General features: G+C 48.8%; 1 protein-coding gene across 1 annotated transcript; it reads right to left on the bottom strand.

Annotated features, from left to right (window-relative positions):
- On the bottom strand, positions 1 to 18,967 carry LOC146422507 (protein FAM50A). Its single transcript, XM_085046507.1, has 13 exons — positions 18,742 to 18,967; positions 16,010 to 16,094; positions 14,468 to 14,567; positions 11,775 to 11,890; positions 10,615 to 10,697; positions 9,503 to 9,569; positions 8,373 to 8,434; positions 6,846 to 6,922; positions 5,809 to 5,863; positions 5,191 to 5,239; positions 4,676 to 4,746; positions 2,795 to 2,905; positions 1 to 109 (listed from the first exon to the last, which is right to left on the bottom strand). The coding sequence occupies exons 1-13, from the start codon at positions 18,850 to 18,852 to the stop codon at positions 101 to 103; spliced, it is 996 nt and encodes a 331-aa protein (XP_084902633.1). The 5' UTR covers positions 18,853 to 18,967; the 3' UTR covers positions 1 to 100.
- Positions 18,968 to 22,085: the final 3,118 nt, after the last annotated feature.

The following is a 22,085-nucleotide window of genomic DNA, read 5'->3' as shown; positions in this document are numbered from 1 at the left end:
TTTGGGTGGATTTGGTTTATTAAGGGTTAAAAAGGGGGGGGTGGGGGAGGGGAGGGCGCAGCCCCTCCCCCACCCCGGGGGGATTTTGGGATCTTCGGCCTCAGCGGATCTGCAGGGGGAGGGGAGAGGGTGAGGGAGGCTCCGCCCACTTCCTGTCAATCATCTGCAGGCTCCTCCCCCAGCTGTCAATCACTCACAAGCTCCTCCCACACCATGTGAATTACAGCACCTGTCAATCATCTGCAGGCTCCGCCCCAATCTGGCACTCATCAACAGGCTCCTCCCCCATCCTGTCAATCACTCACAAGCTCCTCCCACCTCCTGACAATCACAGCCACCCTGTCAATCATCTCCAGGCTCCTCCCACACCCATCAATCATCTGCAGGCTCCTCCCACATCCATGTCAATCAATCCCAGGCTCCTCCTCATCCTGTCAATCACTTCCAGGCTCCTCCCACATCTATGTCAATCACTCCCAGGCTCCTCCCCCTTTCTGTCAATCACTCCCAGGCTCCTCCCCTCCTGTCAATCATCACTAAGCTCCTCCCCTCCTGTCAATCATCACTAAGCTCCTCCCCTCCTGTCAATCACAGGCTCCACCCACATCCACTGTCAATCAATTCCAGGCTCCTCCCCATTCTATCAATCACCTACAAGCTCCTCCCCCAAACCCTGTCAATCAACTACAGGCTCCTCCCACATCTATGTCAATCATTCCCAGGCTCCTCCCCCTTTCTGTCAATCATTCCCAGACCACTCCCCATCCTGTCAATCATCTCCAGGCTCCTCCCCTTCCTGTTAACCACAGGCTCCTCCCACACCCATCAATCATCTGCAGGCTCCTCCCACATCTATGTCAATCACTCCCAGGCTCCTCCCCTCCTGTCAATCATCACTAAGCTCCTCCCCTCCTGTCAATCACAGGCTCCACCCATATCCACTGTCAATCATCCCCAGGCTCCTCCCCATTCTATCAATCACCTACAAGCTCCTCCCCCAAACCCTGTCAATCACCTGCAGGCTCCTCCCACATCTATGTCAATCATTCCCAGGCTCCTCCCCCTCCTGTCAATCACAGGCTCCTCCCACACCCATCAATCATTTGCAGGCTCCGCCCCCATGCTGTCAATCATCCCCAGGCTCCTCCCCATCCTGTCAATCACCTGCAGGCTCCTCCCACATCTATGTCAATCATTCCCAGGCTCCTCCCCCTCCCGTCAATCATCACTAAGCTCCTCCCCTTCCTGTCAATCACAGGCTCCTCCCACACCCATCAATCATCTGCAGGCTCCTCCCCATCCTGTCAATCATCAGCAGGCCCCTCCCCCTTTCTGTCAATCATCCCCAGGCTCCTCCCACACCCTGTCAATCATTCCCAGGCTCCTCCCCATCCTGTCAATCACCTACAAGCTCCTCCCCCAAACCATGTCAATCATTCCCAGGCTCCTCCCCTCCTGTCAATCATCAACAGGCCCCTCCCACATCCACTGTCAATCATCACTAGGCTCCTCCCCCACCCCAGACTCCTCCCCCACCTCCCAGGGAGATTTTGGAATCATTTCCGAATGATTTTGGGATATTTGGGATTATTTTGGGATATTTTTGGTGATTTTGAGATATTTGGGATTATTTTGGGATATTTTGGGATTATTTTGGGATATTTTGGGATGATTTTGGGATATTTTGGGATGATTTTGGGGTTTTTGGATTATTTTGGGAAAATTTGGGATATTTTGGGTGATTTTGGGATTATTTTGGTATGATTTCGGAGAAGTCTTTGGGGTGATTTTTGAGATGATTTTGTGGATATTTTTTGTCAATATTTTGGGGTGATTTTGGATGCTATTTTGAGGATATTTTGGGATAATTTTAGGGATATTTTGGGCTCATTTTGGGTTAATTTTGGGCCATTTTGGGTCTCTCACCGTGTACTGGTCCCAGCGTTTCTCGGGGTCTCAGGGATGATTTCGGATGAAATTTTGGGGATATTTTGGGATAACTTTTAGGATATTTTGGGATAATTTTGAGGCTATTTTGATGATATTTTGGGGATATTTTGGATGATATTTTGGGTTGATTTTGGGCATATTTTGGACTGTTTTGGGGATATTTTCAGGATATTTTGGTGATACTTTGGTGATATTTTGGGGATATTTTTGGGATATTTTGGGGATACTTTGGGGATATTTTTGGGATATTTTTGGGCTGATTTTGGGCCATTTTGGGTCTCTCTCTCACCGTGTACTTGTCCCAGCTTTTCTCGAGGTCTCAGGGATGATTTTAGGGATATTTTCGGGATATTTTGTCATGATTTTGGATGATATTTTACACATATTTGGAGGACTTTTTGGGATGATTTTGGATGATATTTTGCAGATATTTTGGGATGATTTTGGTGATAGTTTGAGGATATTTTTGGGATATTTTTGGGCTCATTTTGGGCTATTTTAGGTCTCTCACCGTGTACTTGTCCCAGCGTTTCTCGGGGTCGAAGGGATGATTTTGGGGATATTTTGGGGATGATTTTGGATGATATTTGGGGATATTTTGGTGATATTTTGGTGATACTTTTCAGGATATTTTTGGGATATTTTGGGGATATTTTTGGGCTGATTTTGGGCTATTTTAGGTCTCTCACCGTGTACTTGTCCCAGCGTTTCTCGGGGTCGAAGGGATGATTTTGGATGATATTTTGAGGATATTTTGAGGATATTTTGGGGATATTTCAGGGATATTTTCAGGATATTTTGGGATATTTTTGGGTTAATTTTGGGCTGATTTTGGGTCTCTCACCGTGTACTTGTCCCAGCGTTTCTCGGGGTCGAAAGGCTCCCAGCGGCTGGCAGGGAAGATGTGTTTGTTCTTCTCATACCAACTGCGCAGAACAACCTTCCCGGCGTGAGACTGTGACGTCATCGTGACGTCATCGATGGGGGCGTGACATCATCAACAGGGCGGTGATATTGATGGGATGACGTCATCAACGGGACGTGACGTCATCGACAGAGGCGTGACGTCATTCGTGGGGTGGTGGTATTGGTGGGGTGACATCATCAACGGGGTGTGACGTCATCATCAGGGTGATGTCATCCACGGGTGTGACGTCATCAGCAGGGTGGTGGCAGCGTTAGGAGTGACGTCATCGGCAGGATGACGTCATCAGCAGGACGTTGGCATTGACGGGATGACGTCACCAGCAAGGGTGATGTCGTCGACGGGATGACGTCATCGACGTGGTGATGTCATCGGCGGGGGTGACGTCATCAGCAGGGCGGCATCGATTGAGTGACGTCACCAACAAGGGTGATGTCATCGGCGGGGCGGTGGTGTCGATGGGTGTGACGTCATCGATGGGTGTGACGTCATCGATGGGGGTGGTGTCATCAATAGGGTGACGTCATCGGCAGGGTGAAGTCATCGACGGGATGACGTCATCCGTCAGGTGGTATCGTCGACCGGGTGATGTCATCGATTGGGTGACGTCATCGGCAGGGTGATGTCATCGGTAGGGTGAGGTCATCAACGAGGTGACGTCATCGCCAGGGTGACGCAATCAAGGTGACGTCATCAAGGGGTGACGCCATTGGCAGGGCGAGGTCATGGGAAAAGTGACGTCAGCAGCAGGGCAGTGACGTCATCACCCGAGGTGGGGTGACGTCATCACTCAGAAATGACATAATCCGTGGGAGTGACGTCATCACCCGGCAGTGACATCACCAGTGGGGGTCACTGGGTTAGACTGGTCTGTACTGGTTTGTCTGTTCTGCTCCATGCTGGTTTATACTGGTTTATACTGGTTTACACTGGTTTATACTGGTCTGCACGGGGTTACACTGGCCTGTACTGGTCTCTACTGGTCCATACTGGTTTATACTGGTTTATGCTGGCCTGTACTGGTCTGCACGGGGTTACACTGGCCTGTACTGGTCCCTACTGGTCCATACTGGTGCAGACTGGTCTGTACCGATCTGCACCAGTCCATACTGGTCTACCCTGTCCCAAACTGGTCTCTGCTGGTCACACTCAGCCCTACTGGTCTATACTGGTTCATACTGGTCTATACTGGTCCATACCGGTCCATACTGGTCTGTACTGAGTTACACTGGTTCATACTGGTCTATACTGTCCTATACTGGTTTATACTGGTTTATACTAGTCTGTACTGGGTTATACTGGTCTACACTGGTCCATACTGGTCTGTACCTGTCTGTGCCAATCTATACCAGTCCATACTGGTCCCTACTAGTCCATATTGGTCTATATGGGTCCATACTGGTTTATACTGGTTTCTACTAGTCTGTACTGGGTTACAATGGTCCTTACTGGTCCATACTGGTCTGTACTGGGTTACACTGGTCCCTACTGGTCTATAACTCTCTGTACCAATCTATACCAGTTCATACTGGTCCATACTGGTCTATACTGGTCTACATTGGTTTGTACTGGTCCATACTGGTCTATACCTGTCTATACCAATCTACACCAGTCCATACTGGTCTGTACTGGTCCCTACTGGTCTATACTGGTCCCTAACTGGTCCATACTGGTCCATACTGGTCTGTACTGGTCTGTACTAGTCCCTACTGGTCCCTACTGCTCTATATTGGTCCCTACTGGTCCCTACTGGTCCATACTGGTCTATACTGGTCCATACTGGTCCCTACTGGTTCTCACCTCGTCCTTCTCCACGGTGGCGTCGCTCAGCAGCCGAACGTCGTCGTGAACATCGAAATTGAACAGCGGGCCTGGGGAGGTGATGACGTCATCGATGACATCACTGATGATGTCACACCCACCACACCACACCCCCATGATGTCACTCGGGACACTGATGATGTCACAGCCTCCCGATGACATCATTCAGGGCCCCGATGACATCACAGCCCAACTCGTGATGACGTCACAGCCAGCTGATGTCACTCTCAGCCCCGGTGACGTCACAGCCCCTCCCCCAAAGATGACATCACAGCCCCGATGACGTCACACAGAGCCCTGATGACGTCACTCAGAGCACCGATGACATCACAGCCCCTCAATGACATCACCTGGCGACCTGATGACGTCACAGCCCCCTCCCCCCACCCCATGACGTCACTCACAGCCCCAGTGACATCACAGCCCCTCAGAACTATGACGTCACTCATTTCCCGATGACATCACAGCCCCGCCCCCAGGATGACGTCACTCACCGCTCTTCCCGCGCGCCTTGGTGACGATGAAGTCGTAGAAGCTGTGGTGCTGTGGGGGAGGGGCAGGGGGTCAGTGGGGGAAGGGCAGAGGGGCGGGGCAGGGGCGTTAGGCATGGGGGAGGGGCTGAGCGGGGGAGGGGCTATGGGGTGGGGGAGGGGCATAGGAGATGGGGAGGGGCCGTGGGTGGGGAAGGGTGTGTACGGTGTGGCTACTGGGTGGGGGGGGGCTGTAGGATTGGGGAGGGTCAGGGTGGGGGAGGAGTAATGGAATGGGGGAGGGGCTGTGGGTGGGGAGGGGCTGTAGGGGGGTGTGGTTGCTGGGTGGGGGAGGGGCTGTAGGATTGGGGGCGTGGCCACGGGGTGGGGAGGGGCTCAGGGTGGGTTCAGGTCCCAGGTGGGAGGGCTAGGGGGTGGGAGGGGCTGCAGGATTGGGGGCATGGCCGTGGGGTGGGGGAGGGGCTGTAGGGACAGGGAGGGACCCTGGATGGGGGAGGGGCTGCAGGATTGGGTGAGGGGCTCAGTGCGGGGGAGGGGCTGAGTGTGGGGGAGGGGCTGTAGGGGGTATGGCTACTGGGTGGGGGAGGGGCTGTGGGTGGGGGAGGGGCTCAGGGCTCTCACATGAGGGATGATCAAATCCTCCTTGATGTACATGAGCTGCTCAACCCCTGCCGAGCTGGGGAGGGAAACAGGTCAGGGAACCCCAAAAATATCCCAAAAATATCCCAAAAATATCCCAAAAATATCCCAAAAATATCCCAAAAACCCCAACAATATCCCAAAAACCCCAAAAATATCCCAAAAATATCCCAAAAACCCCAAAAATATCCCAAAATATCCCAAAAATATCCCAAAAACCCCCTTGGGAACCCCAAACATAACCCTGGGAACCCCAAAAATATCCCAAAACCCTCCAAAATACCCTTGGGAACTCCAAAAATATCCCATGGATCCCAAAATATCCACTGGGATCCCAAAAAAGTCCCAAAAACCCCAAAAAACTCCCAAAAACCCCCTTGGGAACCCCAAAAATAACCCTGGGAACCCAAAATGTCCACTGGGATCCCAAAAAAACCCCAAAAATGACCTTGGGAACCCCAAAAAAACCCCCAAACCCCCACTTGGGAACCCCAAAAATATCCCATGGATCCCAAAATATCCACTGGGATCCCAAAAAAGTCCGAAAAACCCTCCTTGGGAACCCCCAAAAAATCCTGGGGACCCCAAAAATAACCCTGGGATCCCAAAAAAACCCTGAGAACCCCAAAAAATTACCTTGGGAACCCCAAAAATATCCCATTGATCCCAAAAATGGCACCGGGAAGCCAAAAAACAACCCCAGGAGCCCCAAAAATGGCACTGGGACCCCAAAATGCCCTAAAAATCCCCCAAACTCCCCCAAAATCCCCCCAAAAATTGCCCAAAATTCCCCAAAAAAATCCCCCCAAATCCCCCAAAATAAAAAAATCCCCTAAAAATCCCCCAAAAAATGCCCAAATCCCCCCAAACTCCTCTAAAATCTCCCAAAACCCCCAAAATCCCCAAAATCCCCCAAAATAAAAAAATCCCTAAAAATCCCCCAAAACCCCAAAAATGCCCCAAAACTCCCCCAATCCCCTAAAAATCCCCCAAAAATCCCCTAAAATCCCCTCCCTCACCGGAGCTCACTGAAATCCTTGCGCAGAATTTCCAGAGCTTTCTGCAGGAATTGCTGCATGGTGTTGCCTTTCTTCATCTGGGGAGGGAAAATTGGGGTGAGGGAACCCCAAAAAATGGGTCAGGGACCCAAAAAACCCCAAAAATGGAATTGGGAACCCCAAAAATGGAATTGGGAGCCTAAAAAAACCCCAAAAATGGAATTGGGAGCCTAAAAAAACCCCAAAAATGGAATTGGGAGCCTAAAAAAAACCCAAAAATGGAATTGGGAACCCAAAAAATGGGATTTGGAACCCCAAAAATTGAATTGGGAACCCAAAATCCCCCAAAAATGGGTCAGGGGACCCCAAAAATGGCATTTGGAACCCAAAAAGCCCCAAAAAGCTCCAAAAATGGAACTTGGAACCCTAAAAACGGAACTGGGAACCCCAAAAACGGGATTCAGAAACCTGAAAATGGGATTGGGAACCCCAAAAAGGGCACCAGGATCCCCAAAAATGGAATTGGGAACCAAAAAATAGGTCAGGAACCCGAAAAATGGAACTGGGAACCCAAAAAAACCCCAAAATGGGTCAGGGAACCCCGAAAATGGAATTGGGAACCCAAAAAACCCCAAAAATGGGATTGGGAACCCCAAAAATAGAATTGGGAGCCTAAAAAAACCCAAAAATGGAATTGGGAACTCAAAAAATGCCAAAAATGGAACTGGGAACCCTAAAAATGGAATTTGGAACCCAAAAAAGCCCCAAAAATGGAACTGGGAACCCCAAAAACCAAAAAATGGAACTGGGAACCCAAAAAATGGAATTTGGAACCCAAAAAATGGAATTGGGAACCCAAAAAAATCCCAAAAATGGAATTTGGAACCCAAAAAACCCCAAAAATGGGCCAGGGAGCCCCAAAAATGGAACTGGGAACCCCAAAAAACCCAAAAATGGAATTAGGAACCTCAAAAATGGAACTGGGAACCCAAAAAATGGGATTTGGAACCCCCAAAATGGGATTTGGAACCTAAAAAATGGAATTGGGAACCCAAGAAAACCCCAAAACCCCAAAAATGGAACTGGGAACCCCAAAATAGTAAAAAATGGCAACAGGAACCCCAAAAATAGGAACCAGAAGCCCCAAAAATATCCCTGGGATTCCCAAAAAATGGCACTAGGACCCCAAAAAACCTCTCTGGACCCCAAAAAATGGCATCAGGATCCCCAAAAAATCCCAAAATTGGCACCTGGACCTCCAAAAATCCCCCTGGGATTCCCAAAAACGGTGCCAGGATCCCAAAAATCCTCTCTGGACCCCAAAAAATGGAACCAGGATCCCAAAAAATCCCCAAATCAGCCCTGGGATCCCCAAAAATTGAACTGGGAACCCCAAATCCTCCCCAAAATTCCCTGAAATCCCCCAAAATTCCCCCAAATCCCTTCCAGGACCCCAAAATCCCCCCAAATTCCCCCCAAATTCCTCCCAAATTCCCCCAAATTCCCCCCAAATTCCCAAAAATTCCCAAAAATTCCCCAAAATCTGACCTTGACAGTTCTCCTGTGCCCAGAGCCATCCCAGTAGCTGAAGGTGATTTCAATCTCCTCGTCTGGGGAAATTTGGGGAGTCAGGAACCCAAAATTACCCCAAAATATCCCAGAAACTGAGTTGGGACCCCAAAAAATGACCCAGAAACCCCAAAATGACCCAAAAAATCCCAAAAATACCACAAACCAGCCCAAAACAGCCCAAAAAAATGAGTCAAGAACCCCAAAATTACCCCAAAATTAACCCAAAAACTGAGCTGGGACCCCAAATATTACCCAAAACATCCCAGAAAATGAGTCAGGAACCCCAAAATTAACCCAAAATAGCCCAAAAACTGAGCTGGGACCCCAGAAATGATCCCAGGAGCCCCAAAATTACCAAAAAAGTTCCAAAAACTGAGCTGGGAACCCCAAAAACGATCCTAGGAGTCCCAAAATTACCCCAAAACCACCCAAAAATTGAGCCAGGAATCCCCAGAAGTGACCCAGGAACCCCAAAATTACCCAGAATATCCCAAAAATTCATCCAGGGACCCCAAAAACTGAGCCAAAACACCCAAAACATCCCAAAAATGATCCCAGGAGGCCAAAATTGACCCAAAACAGCCCAAAAATTCATCCAGGGACCCCAAAAAGAGCCAAAACACCCCAAAAAATCTCATCAAGATCCTCAAAATGACCCCAAAACATCCCAAAAATCCCCCAGGAATCCCAAAATTACCCCAAAAGTGACCCAAAAACTGAGCCAAGACCCCGAAAAATGATCCCAGGAGCCCCAAAATGACCCCAAAATCCCTAAAAATCGACCCAGGGACCCCAAAATCTCCCAGAGATTTCCCAAAAGTGACCCAAAAACATCCCAAATTTGGCTCAGGGACCCCAAAAAATGATGCCAGGAGCCCCAAAGTGACCCAGAATATCCCAAAAATTACCCCAGCAACCCAAAAATTACCCACAATATCCCAAAAATGGACCCAGAAGTCCCAAAATGACCCAAAACATCCCAAAAATGGATCCAGGAACCCCAAAAGTGACCCAAAAAAACCCAAAATGAGCCAGAAGCCCCAAAATCCCCTCCAGATGCCCCAAAATCCCCCAAAATTCCCCAAAAATTCCCAAATTTTCCTCACTTTTGATCTTCTCCTGCTTGGCTTCCCATTCCTGCCTGAGCTCCTCGCGGAGTCGATTCTCCTCCTCCTGGGGGCCAAAAACACCCAAAAATCACCCCAAAAAAATCCCAAAAAGCAACTCAAAAATATCCAAAAACAAACCCCAAAATATCCCGAAAAACACCCCAAAAATAACTCCAAAATTCCCACAAAATACCCAAAAACCAGCCAATAAATAACCCTAAAAACGGCCCTAAAATACCCCAAAAAAGGTCCAAAAATGGCCCCAAAACCAGCCCAAAAAAACCCAAAATTGCCCCAAAACACCCCGAAAAATACCCCAAAAACCACCCCAAAAGAATCCCCAAACCCAAAACCCCCAAACACCCAAATCACCCAAAATTCCAAAATCCCCCAAAGCCACCCAAAACCCCCAAAACCCCAAAAAAACCCCAAAACCACCCAAAAATCCCCAAATCACCCCAAAATGCCCCAAATTCAAAGCCACCCCAAAACCCCAAAAACCCAAAATCCCCCAAAGAAACCCCAAAACCCCAAAATACCCAAATCACCCCAAATCCCCAAATCCCAAAATCCCCAAAATTCCCTACCCCAAAACCCCAAAAACCCAAAACCCCAAAAACACCCAAAAAAACCCCCAAAGAAACCCAAAAACACCCAAAAAATACCCAAATCACCCCAAAATTCCCCAAAATTCCCCAAAGCCACCCCAAAACCACCCGAAAAAAAACCCAAAAAACACCCAAAAACACCAAAAAAATACCCAAAAACCCCCCAAAAAACCCCAAAACCACCCAAAATACCCAAATCACCCCAAATTCCCCAAATTCCAAAATTCCCCAAAGCCACCCAAACCCCCAAACCCAAAACCCGCAAAAAAGCCCAAAACCCCCAAAAAACCCAAAAAATACCCAAATCACCCCAAAATTCCCCAAAATTCCCCAAATTCCTCAAAATCCCCCAAAATTCCCCAAAGCCACCCAAAAAAACCCCAAAAAACCCCCCAAAAAAAGCCCAAAACCACCCAAAAAAGCCCAAAAATACCCAAAAAATACCCAAATCACCCCCAAATTCCCCCAAATTCCCCCAAATTCCCCAAATTCCCCGATCACCTCCCGTTCCCGGTCGGGCAGGAAGCTCGTGTCCACATCGGGGTTTTTGCCCAATTTCCTCTTTTTTGGGGGATCTTCTGGGGCTGGGGGGGGAAACAGGCTGAGAACCCCAAAAATCCCCAAAAAATTCCCAAAAAATTCCCAAAAATATTCTCAAAAAACCCCCAAAAATCCCCAAAAATCCCCCAAAAATTCCCAAAAATTCCCAAAATATTCCCCAAAAGTTCCAAAAAAATCCCCAAAAATCCCAAAACTCCCCCAAATTCCTCCCAAGTTCTCCCCAAAGTCCCCAAAATTCCCCAAAATCTCCCAAAATTCCTCAAAATCCCTCAAATTCTCCCAAAATTCCCCAAAATTCCCCCAAAAACCTCCCAAAAATCCCCAAAACTCCCCAAAACTCCCCAAATTCTTCCAATTCCCTCAAATTACCCCCAAATTCTCCCAAAACTCCCCAAAATCCACCAAAATTCTCCCAAATTCCCCCCAAAATTGCCACAATTTCCCCCAAAGTCTCCCAAAATTCCCCAAAATCACCCAAAATTCCCCCAAATTCACCCCAAAATTCTCCCTAATTCTCCCAAAATTCTCCCAAATTCCTCACAAATCCCCCCAAAATCTCCCAAAATCCCCAAATTCTCCCAAAATCATCCCAAAATCCACCAAAATTCCCCCAAATTCCCTAAGCTCCCCAAATTCCCCCAAAACTCCCCAAAATCCCCCAAAACTACCCAAAATCTCCCAAATTCCCCCAAATCTCCCAAAACTCCCTTAAATTCCCCCAAAATTCCCCAAAATCTCCCCAAAATTCCCAAAACTCCCCAAAATCGCCCAAATTCCCCCAAATTCTCCCCAAACTCCCCAAAATTCTCCCAAAATTCTCCCAAAATTCCCCAAATCTCCCAAAATTCTCCCAAAATTCTCCCAAAATTCTCCCAAAATTCCCCCAAATTCTCCCCAAAACCACCCCAATTCCTCCCAAATTCCTCCCAAATTCCCCCAAAATCTCCTAAAACTCCCCAAAATCTCCCAAATTCCCCCAAATTCCTCCCCAATTGCCCCAATTCTCCCCAAACTCCCCAAAATTCCTCCCAAATTCCCCAAAACTCCCCCAAATTCTCCCAAATTCCCCCAAAATCCCCCAAAAATCCCCCAAATTTCACCTTCAGCCTCCTCTCCCTCCTCCTCCTCCTCCTCCTCCCCCAGGCTGAAGCTCAAGGAGGAGATTTTCCTCTGAGCTTCCTGCTTGCGCTGTCGCTCCCTCTGCCGCTCCAGTTTGCTGCAAAAATGAACTGGTTTGGACTGGGAGGGACTGGGAGGGCACTGGGAAGGGATTGGGGACAAACTGGGATATACTGGGATGAACTGGGAGGGAGTTAGAGGGAGAAAAAAGGAGAAAAAATGGAAAAAAAGGGGAAAAAAAGGGAAAAAAAAGGAAAAAAGGGGATTGGGGGTTACTGGTTTATACTGGTTTGGGACTGGTTTGTACTGGGATGGACTGGGGAGGGATTGGGGACAAACTGGGACAAACTGGGATAAACTGGGATGGACTGGGAGCAACTGGGAGAGAGTTAGAGGGGAAAAAAAAAGGCAAAAAACAGAAAAAAAGGAAAAAATGGAAAAAAAAAGGAAAAAAAAAAGGAAAAGGGGATTGGGGGTTACTGGTTTATACTGGTTTGGACTGGGGAGGGGCTGGGGAAGGACTGGGGACAAACTGGGATAAACTGGGATGAACTGGGAGGGAGTTGGAGAGGGAAAAAAAGGAGAAAAAATGGAAAAAAAGGAAAAAAAAGAAGGAAAAAAGGGGATTGGGGTTACTGGTTTATACTGGTTTGGGACTGGTTTGTACTGGGATGGACTGGGGAGGGATTGGGGACAAACTGGGACAAACTGGGATAAACTGGGATGGACTGGGAGCAACTGGGAGGGAGTTAGAGGGGAAAAAAAAAAGGCAAAAAAACAGAAAAAAAGGAAAAAATGGAAAAAAAAAAGGGAAAAAAAGGAAAAGGGGATTGGGGGTTACTGGTTTATACTGGTTTGGACTGGGGAGGGGCTGGGGAAGGACTGGGGACAAACTGGGATGAACTGGGATGAACTGGGAGGGAGTTAGAGGGGAAAAAAAAGGAAACAAAACAGAAAAAAAGGCAAAAAAAAAGGAAAAAAAGGGGATTGGAAGCAACTGGTTTATACTGGTTTGGGACTGGTTTGTACTGGGAGGGACTGGGGAGGGATTGGAGACAAACTGGGATGAACTGGGATGAACTGGGATGAACTGGGAGGGAGTTAGAGGGGAAAAAAGGCAAAAAAACAGAAAAAAAGGGGGAAAAAAGAAAAAAAAAGGAAAAAAAGGGAAAAAAAAGGAAAAAAAAAGGAAACGGGGATTGGGGGTTACTGGTTTATACTGGTTTGTACTGGGAGGGACTGGGAGGGCACTGGGGAAGGACTGGGGACAAACTGGGAGCAACTGGGATGAACTGGGAGGGAGTTAGAGGGGAAAAAAAGGCAAAAAACCAGAAAAAAAGGCAAAAAAAAGCAAAAAAAGGCAAAAAAAAAGGGGGGAAAAGGGGATTGGGGGTTACTGGTTTATACTGGTTTTGTACTGGGATGGACTGGGACGGACTGGGATGAACTGGGATGAACTGGGAGGGAGTTAGAGGGAGAAAAAGGGGGAAAATGCAAAAAAAAAGGCAAAAAAAAGGCAAAAAAAGGGGGGAAAAGGGGATTGGGGGTTACTGGTTTATACTGGTTTGGTACTGGGAGGGACTGGGATGAACTGGGAGAGAGTTAAAGAGAGAAAAAGGGGGAAAAAAACCAGAAAAAAAGGAAAGAAGGGGATTTGGGGTGATTTTTGGGGTGATTTTGGGCTATTTTTGGGGTAATTTTTTGTCCATTTTTGGGGTAATTTTAGGTTATTTTTGGGGTGATTTTTGGGCTATTTTTGGGGTGATTTTTGGGCTATTTTTGGGGTGATTTTGGGCTATTTTGGGGTGATTTTTGGGGTGATTTTGGGCCATTTTTGGGCTATTTTTGGGGTGATTTTGGGCTATTTTGGGGTGATTTTTGGGGTGATTTTTGGGCCATTTTTGGGGTGATTTTTGGTCCATTTCTGGGGTGATTTTAGGTTATTTTTGGGGTGATTTTTGTTCCATTTTTGGGGTGATTTGGGGCTATTTTTGAGTGATTTTTGGGGTGATTTTTGTTCCTTTTTTGGGGTGATTTGGGGTGATTTTGGGGTAATTTTTGGGGTGATTTTTGGACTATTTTTGGGGTGATTTTGGGCTATTGTGGGGTGATTTTTGGTCCATTTCTGGGGTGATTTGGGGTGATTTTTGGGGTGATTTTTGGACTATTTTTGGGGTGATTTTGGGCTATTTTGGAGTGATTTTTGGGGTGATTTTTGTTCCTTTTTTGGGGTGATTTGGGGTGATTTTTGGGTGATTCGGGGTGATTTTTTGGGTGATTTTAGGTTATTTTTGGGCTATTTTGGGGTGATTTTTGGGGTGATTTTTGGACTATTTTTGGGGTGATTTTTGGGGTGATTTGGGGTGATTTTTGGGGTGATTTTTGGGCTATTTTGGGGTGATTTTTGGTCCATTTCTGGGGTGATTTGGGGTGATTTTTGGGGTGATTTTTGTTCCATTTTTGGGGTGATTTTGGGCTATTTTGGGGTGATTTTTGGGGTGATTTTTGTTCCATTTTTGGGGTGATTTGGGGTGATTTTGGGGTGATTTTTGGGGTGATTTGGGGCGATTTTGGGGTGATTTTTGGTCCATTTCTGGGGTGATTTGGGGTGATTTTGGGGGTGATTTTTGGGGTGATTTTGGGGTGATTTTTGGGGTGATGATTTCTCACTCACAGCTGCAGCTCTCTGCTCTGCTCTCTCTTGGCCAGCTGCTTTTCTCTCTCTTTCACCAAAGCCTCTTGTTTGGCTTTCATGTCGTTGAGAGTCACCAGCCCTGGGGACAGCAGGGGACATTGGGGACATTGAGATCACTGGGGACAGAAATGGGGACATTGGGGGATTTGGGGACATTTGGGACATTGAGATCATTGGGGACATTTGAGGACATTGGGGACAGAAAGGGGGACATTGGGGACATTGAGATAATTGGGGACATTGGGGACATTGGGGACAGAAATGGGGACATTAGGGAGTTTGGGGACATTGGGGACATTGAGAACATTGGGGACATTAATGGGGATTTGGGGACATTAGGGATATCTGAGACATTGAGATCATTGGGGACATTTGGGGACATTTGGGGACATTTGGGGACATTAGGGATATTGAGGATTTGGGGATATTGGGGACATTGAGATCATTGGGGACATCTGGGGACATTAATGGGCATATTGGGGACATTGAGATCATTGGGGACATTGAGGACACTGGGGACAGAAATGGGGACATTGGGGACATTTGGGGACATCAATGGGGATATTGAGATCATTGGGGACATTTGAGACATTAATGGGGATTTGGGGACATTAGGGACATTGAAGACACTGGGGACATGAATGGGGATATTTGGGACATTGAGATAATTGGGGACATTTGGGGACAGAAATAGGGACAGTGGGGGGTTTGGGGACATTTGGGACATTGGGGAGATTAATGGGGATATTGGGGACATTTGGGGACATTGGGGACATTGAGATCATTGGGGACATCTGGGGACATTGGGGACAGAAAGGGGGACATTGGGGATATTGGGGACATTGAGATCATTGGGGACATTGGGGACATGAATGGGGATTTGGGGACATTAGGGATATTTGGGGACATTGAGATCATTGGGGACATTGGGGACATTAGGGATATTGGGGATTTGGGGATACTGGGGACATTGGGGGATCTGGGGACATTCAGGGACATTAAGGACATTGAGAGGATTAGGGACATTTAGGGACATTGGGGACATTAAGGACAGCAATAGGACATCGGGGGACATCATTGGGGACATCACTGAGGGTCACCAGCTCTGGGGACACTGGGGACATTCATGGGGACATTTGGGGACATTAATGGGGACTTGGGGACGTTGGGGACATTGGGGGATATTGGGGACATTGAGAGGATTAGGGACATTGGGGACATTTGGGGACACTGGGGAAAATTTGGGATATTTTGGGACATTGGGGACATTGAGGTCATTTGGGGACACTTTGGGGACACCAAGGACATCCACCGAGTGTCCCAACCAGGGAGGATTCGGAGTGGATTTGGGAGAAATTTGGGGAAAAATTTGGGGTGAATTTTGGGGTGAAATTCGGGAGGATTTGGGAAGATTTTGGAGTGGATTTGGGAATAATTTGGGGAAGATTTTGGGTAGATTTTGGGTGAATTTTGGGCAAATTTTGGGGTGAATTTGGGGTGATTTTGGCTCCCCTGGCTCACCCACAGTGCTGGATTTCAGCTCAGCCTCCACAGCGTCATAATGAGCCGAAAATTTCTTATCAATGTTGGATTTCATGATGTTCTCCTAAAAATGGGGAAATTGGGGAGTTAGGGGAACCCAAAACACCACCCAGGGACCCCAAAAATCCCTCTGAGACCCCAAAAAACCTCCCTGGGAACCCCAGAAAATCTCCTAAAATCCTGAGACCCCAAAAAAACCACTCCCAGGACCCCCAAAAACACCCCAAAATACCCCAATAAACCCCAAACTTCCCCAAAACCCCCAAAACCCCCAAAGTTCCCCAAAATCCCAAAGTGCCCCAAAAACCCCAAAACCCCCAAATCTCCTCAAACCCCCAAAATCCCAAATTTTCCCCAAAAAGCCCCTAAAATCTCTGATTTCCCAAACCCCTCAAACCTTCCAAAATCCCCCCCCAAATCCCCAAAAAATCCTCCAAAACCCCCAAATCCCCAATTTCAAATGCCCCAAAATCCCCAAAACCCCCAAAATCCCCCAAAATCTCAAAGTGCCCCAATAAACCCCAAATCCCCCAAACTCCCAAATCCCTCAAAACCCCAAAATCCCCAATTTTCCCCCAAAATCTCCTAAAATCCGATTTTCCCAAAGCCCCAAACCCTCAAAACACCCCAAAACACCCCAAAATTCCTAAACCCCAAATCTCCCAAACCCCAATTCCCCAAAATCCCCTAATTTCCCCAAACCCTCCAAACTCCCAAACACCCAAAAGCCCCAAAATCCCCAAATTCCCCAAAATCCCCAAATCCCTCAAACCCCAAAATCCCTAATTTCCCCAAACCCCCAAACCTCCCAAATTCCCCAAATCCCTTAATTTACCCCAAATGCCCCAAAACCCCTCAAATCCCCCAAACCCCAAATTCCTAATTTCCTCCAAAATTCCAAACCTCCCAGAATTCCCCAAACCCCAAAACCAAAATCCCTTAATTTCCACTTCCCCCAAACCCCAAAATCCCCCCCCTCAAAATTTCCCCAAATCAAAATCCCCAAAAACCCCAAACCTCCAAACCCTAAAACCCCCAAACTTCCCCAAAACCCCAAACCCCTCAAACCCCAAAATCCCCAAAATCCTCCAAATCCTCCAAAACCCCCAAAATTCCCCAAAATCCCCCAAACCTCCCAAAATCTCCTAAAATCCCTAATTTCTCCAAAACCTCAAACCCCCAAATCCCCTAATTTCCCCAAAATCCCCCAAATCCTCCAAACTTCCCAGAATTCCTCAAAACCCCCCAAACCCCTCAACACCCCAAAATCCCCCAAACCCCTCACTTCCCAAACCCCAAAATCCTCCAAAACCTCCCAAAACCCCTTAAACCCCAAAATCCCAATTTCCCCCAAATCCCCCAAACCTCCCAGAACTCCCCAAACCCCCAAAATCCCCAAATCCCCCAAACCTCCAAAATCCCTTAAAACCCCAAAATCCCCTATTTCTCCCCAAACCCCCAAACCCCTCAAACTTCTCCAAAATCCCCCAAACTCCCAAATCCCCCAAACCTCCCAAACCCCCAAATCCCCTAAACCCCTCAAAACCCCCAAAACCCCAAATCCCCAAATTTCCAAAACCCCAAAATCCCCTAGTTTTCCCAAAATCCCGCAAACCTCCCAGAATTCCCCCCCCAAAACCCCTAAAACCCCAAATCCCCAAAACCTCAATTTCCCCAAATACCCAAACCCCCAAAATCCCTGATTTCCCCAAATCCCTAAAATCCCCAATTTCCCAAACCCCTCAAAACCCCAAATCCCCCAAATCCTAATAATTTCCAAAATCCCACCAAACCCCTCAAACCCCCAAAATCCCTGATTTCCCCAAATCCCCCAAACCCTTCAACCCCCAAAATCCCCAATTCCCCCAAAATCCCTTAATCTCCCAAAACCCCCAAACCTCCCAAACCCCCAAATCCCCTAATTTCCCCAAAATCCCCCAAACTTCCCAGAATTCCCCAAACCCCCAAACCCCTAAAATCCACTAATTTTCCCAAAATCCTTAATCTCCCAAAACCCCCAAACCCCTCAAAATCCCCAAACCCCATAAAACCCCAAATTCCCCAAAACCCCCAAAATCCCCTATTTCCCCCAAAATCTCCTAAAATCCCCTAATCCTCAAACCCCCAAAATCCTCCAAAATCCCCAAACCCCAAAATTCCCCAAACCTCCCAAAATCCCTTAAAACCCCAAAATCCCCAATTTCCCCCCAAAATGCCCCAAAATGCCCCAAATCCAAACCCCCAAAATCCCCAATTTCTCCCCAAAACCCCCAAACCCTCAAAATCCCCCAAAATCCCAAAGTGCCCCAATAAACCCAAAACCCCAAACTCCTCAAACCCCAAAATCCCCCAAAATCCCCAAATCCCCCAAACCTCCCAAAATCTCCTAAAATCCCTAATTTCTCCAAAACCCCAAACCCCCAAACCCCCTGATTTCCCAAATCCCCCAAATCCTCCAAACCTTCCAAAATCCCAAACCCCAAACTCCTCAAACCCACCCAAAATTCCCCAAATCCCTAAAAGCTGAAAAACCACAATTCCCCCAAAATCCCTAAAATCCCCAAACCCACCAAACTCCCCAAACCCCCAAATCCCAAATTTCCCCAAATCCCAAATTTCCAATCCCAAATTCCCCCCAAATCCCAAATTTCCCCCAAACCCCCAAATCCCCTAAAAACCCCAAATTTCCCCCAAATTTCCCCCAATCTCACCTCCTGGATCCTCTGCCGCAGCTGCTCCATGTGTTCTCTCTGCCGCTCCCGTTTCTTCATCAGCTGCAGAGCTCTGCCCGCCTCGCTGGCCGCGCCCTTGTACTGCGCCATGGCCGAAATTTGGGGGTTTTTGGGGTTTTTTAGGGTTTTTTGGGGTTTTTAGGGTTTGCAGCTCTCCGGAGGCTCCGGGCGGAGAGAACCCGGAAGTGCGCGCGGCGCCGGAAGTGCGTCACGGCCGGGGCGGGGATTGGTTGGCGGGGAGGACACGCCCACCCGGAGCGGGGAGAGGAGCGGATTGGTTCGGCCGAGGTTTGGCTCCGCCCCCTGCTCGGTGCTGATTGGTTGGGAGGGGGTTAGCTCCGCCCACGGCTCCTGGCTTAGCCCCGCCCCCTCTAGCTCCGCCCCTCTTTTAGCTCCGCCCTTGCTCCATGCTGATTGGCTGGGAGCTAAGTTAGCTCCTCCCACTGCTCCTGGCTTAGCCCCGCCCCTCGCTAGCCCCGCCCCTCTCTAGCCCCGCCCCTGCTCGCTGCTGATTGGTCCAGAACAGCGTTAGCTCCTCCCACTGCTCCGTGCTTAGCTCCGCCCCCCACTAGCCCCGCCCCTCTCTAGCCCCGCCCCTGCTCGCTGCTGATTGGTTCAGAACAGCGTTAGCCCCGCCCCTGCTCGTTATTTAACTCTGCTTTAGCCTAATTAATGAGCTGAATTCCTAATTAGCTCCACCCCTCTCCTTGCTGCTGATTGGCTGCAGACAGGCTTGGCTCCACCCCGGGCTCGTTGCTGATTGGCTCCGAAGAGTTAGCCCCGCCCTCACTGCTTGATTAGCCATTAGCTTAATTAATGAGGCCTCGTTAGCTCCGCCTCTCTACTCGCTGCTGATTGGTCGGGAATGGAATTAGCTCCGCCCACTGCTGGCTGCTGATTGGTTCTGAGCAGTTAGCTCCGCCCACTGCTCATTGCCTAATTCCCCATTAGCCTAATTAAGGATCATAATTCCTCATTAGCTCCGCCTCTCTACTCATTGCTGATTGGTTGGGCCCATGGTTAGCTCCGCCCCCTTGCTCGCTGCTGATTGGTTCTGAAGTTAGCCCCGCCCCTTCCTCATTATTTAATTCTGCTTTAGCCTAATTAACGAACTTAATTCCTCCTTAGCTCCGCCCTACTGCTCGATGCTGATTGGTTGGGAAGGGAGTTAGCTCCGCCCACTGCTCCTTGTTTAATTCTGCCCCTCCTTAGCTCCGCCCCCTTGCTCACTGCTGATTGGCTGCGAACAGAGTTAGCTCCGCCCCTTCCTCACTGCTCAATTCCGCTTTAGTTTAATTAACGAGCTAAATCCTCATTAGCGGTTCTCCTCTCCTCGCCGCTGATTGGTTAGGAGCAGAGTTAGCTCCACCCACTGCTCATTCCTTAATTAACGAGTTGAATTCCTCATTAGCTCACCCTCTCTGCTCGCTGCTGATTGGCTGTGAGCTGAGTTAGCTCCGCCCCTTGCTTGGCGCTTAACCCCACCCCTTGTTAGCTCCGCCCCCCTGCTCAATCCTGATTGGCTGCCAACAGGGTTAGCTCCGCCCCCTTGCTCGCTGGTTAATTCACGTTTGCCTAATTAAGGAGCTTAATTGCTCCTTAGCTCCGCCCCTCTGCTCGATGCTGATTGGTTCTGATGTTAGCTCCGCCCCTTGCTTATCGCTTAATTTCCCATTAATCTAATTAACGAGCTTAATTCGTTAGCTCCGCCCCTTTACTTGCTGCTGATTGGTTCCTCCTTCGTTAGCTCCGCCCCTCTATGCTCTCCTCGCTGCTGATTGGATGGGAATAGAGTTAGCCCCGCCCACTGCTTCTCGTTTATCCCTGCCTCCTTTAGCTCCGCCCTCTTGCTCGCTGCTGATTGGTTCTGAGCAGTTAGCTCCGCCCACTGCTCATTGCCAAATTCCCATTAGCCTAATTAATGAGCTTAATTCCTCATTAGCTCCGCCTCTCTACTCATTGCTGACTGGTTGGGCCCATGGTTAGCTCCGCCCCCTTGCTCGATCCTGATTGGTTCTGAAGTTAGCCCCGCCCCTTCTTCATTATTTAACTCTGCTTTAGCCTAATTAACAAACTTAATTGCTCCTTAGCTCCGCCCTGCTGCTCGATGCTGATTGGTTGGGAAGGGAGTTAGCTCCGCCCACTGCTCCTTGTTTAATTCTGCCCCTCCTTAGCTCCGCCCCCTTGCTCACTGCTGATTGGCTGGGAACAGCATTAGCTCCGCCCCTTCCTCATTAATGCCACATTAATTAGCTAGTTTAATTCCTCATTAGCTCCGCCTCTTTGCTCGATGCTCATTGGTTCCTCACAGTTAGCCCCGCCCCTCCTCTTGGTCTCGCCCATCATTGGCTCCGCCCCCCTGCTCGCTGCTGATTGGTTCTGAGCAGTTAGCTCCGCCCCCTGCCCTTTGCTTCATCCCATATTGGCTCCGCCCCTCTCCTCGCTGCTGATTGGTTGGGAACAGCATTAGCTCCGCCCCCTACTCGCTGCTGATTGGTTCTGAGCCGTTAGCTCCGCCCACTGCTCGCTGCCTAATTCCCCATTAGCTTAATTAATGAGCTTAATTCCTCATTAGCTCCACCTCTCTACTCATTGCTGATTGGTTCTGCCCTCCTTAGCTCCGCCCCTCTACTTGGCCCCGCCCATTGTTAGCTCCACCCGTCTGCTCGCCGCTGATTGGTTCTGAAGTTAGCTCCGCCCCCCTGCTCGCCGCTGATTGGCTCCAGCCCCTTTTGCTCGCTGCCGATTGGCTCTGAGCCACGTTGGCCACGCCCTCTATTAGGCCACGCCCCCATTGGATCTACCCCCTTTCCTAGCCTCCCCATTGGCTCCACCCACTCTGACGTCACCCCTTCATTGACCACGCCCACTCTTTGACCACGCCCACCTCCTTAGCTCCACCCCTTTTCACTGCCTCCCTCTGATTGGTCCAATCCTTCCCCTTCGCCCCGCCCCCTTCCATTGCCACGCCCCTATTGGCTCCTCCCCCAGCGAGATCCTCGGCTCTGATTGGCTCTGCCTGGCCACGCCCCCATTGACCACGCCCACTCCATTCGGAGGTTTTTAGGGATTTTTTTTTAGGGTGATTTTTGGGGTTATTTACAAGGTTTTTTGGGGGTTTTTTTGGGGTATTTTTGGGGTTTTTGGGTTTCCGGTTTTTATTCACACAACACAGACAATAAATAAGGGAGGGGGAGGGAAACCCCAAATTTGGGGGAGGGAAGAGGTGATCCCAAAATTTTTGGGGGGGTGAGGGGAGAAGCTGCTGATTTTGGGGGATTTTGGACCAATTTTGGGGGATTTTTCCCCCAAATTTTGGGGGA

Source organism: Lichenostomus cassidix, unplaced genomic scaffold, assembly GCF_008360975.1.
Source record: "Lichenostomus cassidix isolate B80296 unplaced genomic scaffold, HeHo_3.0 HiC_scaffold_40, whole genome shotgun sequence".
Taxonomy (NCBI): domain Eukaryota; kingdom Metazoa; phylum Chordata; class Aves; order Passeriformes; family Meliphagidae; genus Lichenostomus; species Lichenostomus cassidix.
Note: the sequence above shows the minus strand (reverse complement) of the source record. Positions and strands in the feature narration are given on the sequence as shown.